At 41.9% G+C, this 7,500-nt stretch overlaps 1 protein-coding gene across 3 annotated transcripts in view; it reads right to left on the bottom strand.

The window, feature by feature from the left end:
• mpped1 (metallophosphoesterase domain containing 1) overlaps positions 1–7,500 on the bottom strand; it is a 66,681-nt gene that overhangs the window by 40,744 nt on the left and 18,437 nt on the right. For 2 of the 3 annotated variants that reach the window (XM_046873020.1, XM_046873021.1), the window contains exons 2-3: positions 5,643–6,066; positions 4,331–4,512 (exon numbers count right to left, since the gene is read on the bottom strand). In XM_046873020.1, coding sequence (XP_046728976.1) covers positions 4,331–4,512; positions 5,643–5,803 — 343 coding nt within the window. In that variant the 5' untranslated portion in view covers positions 5,804–6,066. The remainder of the gene's footprint in view (positions 1–4,330; positions 4,513–5,642; positions 6,067–7,500) is intronic. The other variant, XM_046873022.1, reaches the window with a different exon arrangement.

Here is a 7,500-nt window from a genome sequence, read left to right as displayed (position 1 = left end):
AGAGAGAGAGAGAGAGACATAGGTACAGAGAGAGAGAGAGAGAGAGAGAGAGAGAGAGAGAGAGAGAGACACAGGTACAGAGAGAGAGAGAGAGAGAGAGAGAGAGAGAGAGAGAGAGAGAGAGAGAGACACAGGTACAGAGAGAGAGAGAGAGAGAGAGAGAGAGAGAGAGAGAGAGAGAGAGAGAGAGAGAGAGAGAGAGAGAGAGAGACACACAGGTACAGAGAGAGAGAGAAACACACTAAAGATTGATGAAGAATTTCTCTGTATAGAGACCAGAGGAAGAGTGAAGGGTCCTGAAGGATTTGTGGGAGAAAGTGAGAAAGAAACTTTTTTTCCCCATGCGCACACACACACACACACACACACACACACACACACACACACACACACACACACCTTACACTGACCACATGGCTGTTGCATCATAAACGGAGATGATCTATTATTAATAATCTCGACCGAAGTAAAGCAACTGACAGACTATTAAACTTCATAACCTCAAAAAGAGAAAGAAAGAAAAAAAAAAAGGGAAAAGTCCGAACCCGTCCATCTTCAGTGTTCACTCCAGTGTTTCTCCCCTGACGTCCACTTCATCTCTGTACAATCAGATCCATATTTAACTAGAACACTTGGGCACGGTACATCCAGAACGTTCCATGCACTTCGCTACTCAATATGCCTGACCGAGAAAAACTGACAAGAGCTGACAAGAGCACACTCGTCTATCTCTATCTTTCTCTCCCTCGTTCCCTCGCTCCCTCTCTCCCACACAGCTGTGTGAAAGACAGCTTTAAATAATCGACACTGAGCTAGGCTAGTCCGACCGGTCAGCGCACTTAGATTGGATCTTTTCAGATACGCTCAAAGTCTCAAAAAGGTTATTGTTCAGATCAGATTCCTAAATCCGACTGTTCCCCTGGTGTGGGTTCATGTTCTGAACATCGGCTCGGAACGTTCCAGACTGCAGGTCCGTGTTTGTGCACTGGTTCACGCACGTGACTGGGGTAATGTATAAACATTCTCCTGAGAGCACGACATTACACGCGCACAAAGATACGACATTACACGCGCACAAAGATACGAGATTACACGTGCACAAAGATACGAGATTACACGCGCACAAAGATACGACATTACACGCGCACAAAGACACGACATTACACGCGCACAAAGACACGACATTACACGCGCACAAAGACACGACATTACACGCGCACAAAGACACGACATTACAGCGCACAAAGACCGCGACATTACACGCGCGCACAAAGACCGCGACATTACACGCGCACAAAGACACGACATTACGCGCACAAAGACCGCGACATTACACGCGAACAAAGACACGACATTACACGCGAACAAAGACACGACATTACACGCGAACAAAGACACGACATTACACGCGAACAAAGACACGACATTACACGCGCACAAAGATACGACATTACACGCGCACAAAGATACGACATTACACGTGCACAAAGATACGACATTACACGCGCACAAAGATACGACATACGACATTACACGCGCACAAAGATACGACATTACACGCGCACAAAGACACGACATTACACGCGCACAAAGATACGACATACGACATTACACGCGCACAAAGATACGACATTACACGCGCACAAAGATACGACATTACACGCGCACAAAGATACGACATACGACATTACACGCGCACAAAGATACGACATTACACGCGCACAAAGACACGACATTACACGCGCACAAAGATACGACATTACACGCGCACAAAGATACGACATTACACGCGCACAAAGACACGACATTACCGCGCGCACAAAGATCGACATACGACATTACGCAGCGCACAAAGATACGACATTACACGCGCACAAAGATACGACATTACCGCGCGCACAAAGATACGACATACGACATTACGCGCGCACAAAGATCGACATACGACATTACCGTGCACAAAGATACGACATTACACGCGCACAAAGATACGACATTACACGCGCACAAAGATACAACCATGAAGACTCATTCAGGTGCACATTCACTTTCTGTAAGGTGATAAAACAGACAAAAAAAACAAAGGAAGAAGGAAGGAGGGAAGGAGGGAAAGGAGGGAAAGGAGGAAAGAAAGAAAGAAGAAAGAAAGAAAGAAAGAAAGAAAGAAAGAAAGAAAGAAAGAAAGAAAGAAAGAAAGAAAGAAAGAAAATTACCAAAAATATAATAGAAAGAAAAACTTATAAAAAGAAAGAGAAATAGTGAAAGAAAGAAAGAAAGAAAGAAAGAAAGAAAGAAAGAAAGAAAGAAAGAAAGAAAGAAAAAGAAAGAAAGAAAGAAAGAAAGAAAGAAAGAAAGAAAGAAAGAAAATTGTTTAAAAAAATAGATAGAACAGACAAAGAAAGAAAGAAAGAAAGAAAGAAAGCTGCTTTGGAACAGATTTTGGGTCTCCTAGTTGAAGTGAACTTTGATACAGTTGTGTTGCTGAACGTTAGTGGTTTGGAGAAGAAGCTCATACGGCAGGTGTCCCGTGTCGATAGAGCGATAGAGCAGCGTATCGAGGTTTTATATAGAGGAAGAATTCGAGCAGCACACATCAGGATTAAACAGCTGGAATGTGTGGATGATGTCTGCATACTGAACTGGTGTTAAAAACAGAAAACAAACAGCAGACGCCAGACACACAATCGAATAGTTTCTGAACTCAAAAATACACCAGTACAGATAAATAAGGACTGTGTGTGTGTGTGTGTGTGTGTGTGTGTGTGTGTGTGTGTGTGTGTGTGTATTATTTTCCCTCTGCATTACCATATGTGTGAGGTGAGATGTGAGAATGTGTGTTTTTAGTATCATCAGGAGAAAAAAAAAACTAAATCACATTTCAAAGGGCTGAAGCTAGGTAAAGAAAACAGCATGGGTGCTGCACGCTCCCTCTCTCCCTCTCTCTCTCCCTCTCTCTCTCCCTTCTTTCACTGAGAAACAGATGAGGAAAAGGACGAGGAGTCGAGGCATAAATATTTATCTGAAAACAAACAGGAGAACAGAAAACCCCAGGAAGAGAAAAAGAGACAGGGACAGGGGAAGCTGCATCACAGGGGAGGAGAGAGAGAGAGAGAGAGAGAGAGAGAGAGAGAGAGACAAAAAGAGAGAGAGAGAAAGACAGAGAGAGAGAGAAAGAGAGAAAACGGGGGGATTGAGTTTTATGTGAGAGAACTGCAGGCTTTTATGGCCTTCTCTTATCCACCTGTCTGTACCTCCTGCACCCCCACTATATAACCCCAGGAGAGCTGCTCTCTCATCCTCTCATCCCTCCATCACTCCTCTCGTCTTCTTCTCTCTCCTCTAATACAAAAAAAAAAACGACGGGTCTTCCTCTCGTCTTTGATGCATGGCACACGCAGCCTTTTCCCTTCTTTAATCTGCTCTGTGAGGGAAGATCGGAGCCCACGGATCGGAGAGAGAGAGAGAGAGAGAGAGAGAGAGAGAGAGAGAGAGAGACAGAGAGAGAGAGAGAGAGAGAGACTATCGTTTGTCTAAAATCTGTGCTGCGAGTGGAAATGACAATCGACAAGAACAAACAGAAAGAAAGAAAATTTTAAAAGGTGAGAAATAAAGTAAAGACAAAGTAAAAGGAGAGAGACAATACGCAAGAAAGAAAATAACAAACAAATACAAACAAAATAAATAAATAAATAAAAGAAAAAAAAGAAAGGCCAAGAACAAGAGATACATTTTTTTATAAACAATTATGAAAGGCTACAAAGAAAAACAAAGAAAAAAAAGGAAGGCAAAGAAAGAAACAAAGAAAAACAAAAAAAGTAAGAACAAAAAGACATTTTTTAAAGAAAGAAAATGGGAGAGAAAAACAAAAAAGAGAAAAAAAAAAAGAAAAGGAAAGAAAAAGAAAGAAAAACGAAATAGAATGAAAGACCAGAATATAGAACGAATAAAAACATTAAAGAAAGCAAGAACGAAAGCAAGAAAGCAATAGAGCAAGAAAGAAAAAAGAAAGAAAGAAAGAAAGAAAGAAAGAAAGAAAGAAAGAAAGAAAGAAAGAGTAGAGTAACAGATGAGTCTCGGTGTCTGGGTGAATGCATTATTCAGGTTCACACTTTTTTCATCGGTTATTAATAATAAATGTAAAAAAGTAAAAGTGGAAGCAGGATGAGGTGTGAGAGATCACACACACACACACACACACACACACACACACACACACACACACACACACACACACATACTAATAATATGCAGGAGGTTTTACTAGTTAAAGCACTGTGTGTGTGTGTGTGTGTGTGTGTGTGTGTGTGTGTGTGTGAGAACGCGTTCTCACCGAGCCAGTCGTTGAATTTCTTGACCTCGCTGGGCAAACCGAGCTCCGTGAAGTCTCCTGCGTGCAGCAACACGTCGCCGTACGGCATCTGGATGGCGTCGGTGCGCGAGTGTGTGTCCGAGATACACACGAAGCGAGTGTAGCCGGGTGGCTTTGGGGTGTCATGGGGTAACGGATCAACCCTGACAGAAGGAAAAGTCGAGAGATGAGAGAGAGAAAGAGAAAATGGAGGGGTTTTAGGTAGGAACAGGTGTTCTTGTGCGGTTCTCTGGAGATTTGTGGTTGCAGAAGCAGCAGCAGCGTGTCTCTGGAGAAGAGGGAAATACTTTTGAATAAGAGTGGCCCACTTTAAAGTAACTACTGCTGGGTCAGCCTGCCTGCCTACACCACACACACACACACACACACACACACACACACACACACACACACACACACACCAGATATCAGACGCAGTAAGAATTAGTTGCATTCGGAGGTAATTACAAAAACATTTTTATTCCTGTAATGAACCCTTTAAAAATTCCACTTTCCACAGGGATGGAGTTTAAGATCTGCTCTGTTTTTAACCTCAATTCACACCTTGGTTTGGGATTAATTTTGCCATTTGGGGTTCAGTGCTTAAAGCTCTGGGTTACTGATTAGAAGGTCAGGGGTCAAAGCCCAAACATGCCAAGCTGCCACTGTTGGGCCCTTGATCGAGGCCCCTAACTGTCTCTGTTTCAAGGAATTGTAATGTGCTCTCAATAGCAGGTTTAATAACAGTTTATAAAATCCAATGATGTAGAAAGAAAAAAAAAAAAAGGAGAAAAAAAAAAAGAGACAGTAAGAGATTAAACAGAAACAAACTAATAAAACAAAACAGGATAAGAGAAGAGAAAGAGAGAAGGAGAGAGAGAAGGAGAGGGAAAGAGAGAGAGAGAGAGAGAGAGAGAGAGAGAGAGAGAGAGAGCGAGAGAGAGAGAGAACAAGAGTGAGGAGAGAGAGAGAGAGAGAGAGAGAGAGAGAGAGAGAGAGAGAGAAGAGAGAGAGAGAGAGCAAGAGAGAGAGAGAGAGAGAGAGAGAGAGAGAGAGAGAGAAAGAGTGTGTGTAAGAGAGAGAGAGAGAGAGAGAGAGCGTGTGTGAGAGAGAGAGAGAGAGAGAGAGAGAGAGAGAGAGAGAGAGAGAGAGAGAGAGAGAGAGAGAGAGGAGAGAGAGAGAGAGAGAGAGAGAGAGAGAGAGGCGAGAGAGAGAGAGCGATGAAGAGAGAGATGAAGGAGCGGGAGAGAGAGAGAAGGCGGGAGAGAGAGGAGAGAGAGAGATGAAGACTCACATGTGGACGTGTGGAGGCTGGAATCGTCCCTGGTTGATGTTGTAGAAGGTGAAGGCCTGAGTGGGGTTTGCGCTGTACTCGTCTACCTCTATCGCTCCTCTCGCTCCTCTCTGAGACTGCTGCCGTCGTGCAGCCATGATCTCCGATAACGTAAACGCCATGCCAGCACACACAAACACACACAGACACACACACACACACACACACACACACACACACACTCAGAGAGACTCCGTGCTGGCTGGAGGTGTGTGAGCGGAGCTCAGATCACTCGCGTTGTTGAGCCGAGATGAGAAGCAGATGAGGCTCAGTGTTCAGGAGTCTCCTCACTGGTACTGTGAAGCTTCATGATGCCCAGAAATCAAACTCAGCTGAGATGCTCACACACACACACACACACACAAACACACACACACACACACACCTGGAATGCAGAACAGAGCAGTGGAGACACTGAAGATACTGGATATACATCACACACACACACACACACACACACACACACACACACACACACACACACAGTTCTGTAATGATTAATGTATTATATGCTGCCTGTTCTTTACTTTAATCTAATCTAGGAGAATGTTCAGATGTGCGCTGAACTTGGACAGAATGTGTCCCATGATCAGAGGAACATCGTGTTTGATCTCAGATTCAGAAGTTGCTTCAACACACATTTACGCAGGAACCACATTTATCAGTTCACTTTGGACCAGAGGATGATTTAGGAGAAAATTGTGAAATGATCTATAATAAAAAATTTTTTTATAAATGATTGAATAAATAAATGAATTATTTAATTAAATATTACACAAATACTAAACAGTTATAAACAACACTCAACCACCAGAGGGAAAATCTACATCATCATCCTCATCATCATCATCATCATCATCATCTGTATGAAGCAACAGTCCAACATTCATCTACAATCAACTGTGGATTCTCTCCATAACACAAGCTTAATTCCTTTAATAACAAGAAGCTGAAGTCTTAATCTATTTATCACTAATAAGAGAGATGCGAAGAAAGAAAGAAGAAAGAAAGAAAGAAAGAAAGAAAGAAAGAAAGAAAGAGACACATGCTTTATTCGTTTCTAAACAGGAAGCTGAAAATCCTAATGACCAATTGATCATTAATGAGTGACTTGTGATGAAATGCAAAAAATTAATAACGACAGAAAGAACAAACAATTACTGACTATAACATCACTCAGAGTACCAGAGATAAACATTCACAGCAGGTGGGAAAAGAAAAAGACCACCAACACCTTCATCACCATCATAATCATCATCATCATCCAGATCATAATATTATTAATAATAATAATAATAATCACAACTATAAATCATTAATAATGTGGACTTTTAATACAGTTGCAACACAAGCAGCAGCAGAGCCTCCAAACAAGAAAAGAAAGAAAGAAAGAAAGAAAGAAAGAAAGAAAGAAAGAAAGAAAGAAAGAAAGAAAGAAAGAAAGAAAGAAAGAATTTCTTGACTTGGATAATTTACTATTCAGACACTGGGACTACCAGAGGAACAAAATGTTAAAAGATTCCTTCAAAGACAGGTCTTTATCATCATCATCATCATCATCCTCATCCTCATCATCCGCATCCTCCTTATGATACAATACAAATAAAAACACTCACATTAATAAGTGAGAAACAAAGAAGGAAAAAAAAGACAGATCAAGCAATTACTGACTACACACACACACACACACACACACACACACACACACACACACACACACACACACACACCGACTACTGAGGAAAAAAATTCACAAATGGGGAATAAAATCCCCAGAAAGACAAATCAACATCACCATCACCATCATCCTCTTCATCAT

This window comes from Silurus meridionalis, chromosome 18 (genome assembly GCF_014805685.1).
Source record: "Silurus meridionalis isolate SWU-2019-XX chromosome 18, ASM1480568v1, whole genome shotgun sequence".
NCBI classification, from domain to species: Eukaryota; Metazoa; Chordata; class Actinopteri; order Siluriformes; family Siluridae; genus Silurus; species Silurus meridionalis.
The sequence above is the reverse complement of the archived record's forward strand: the minus strand, read 5'-3'. Positions and strand labels throughout refer to the sequence as shown.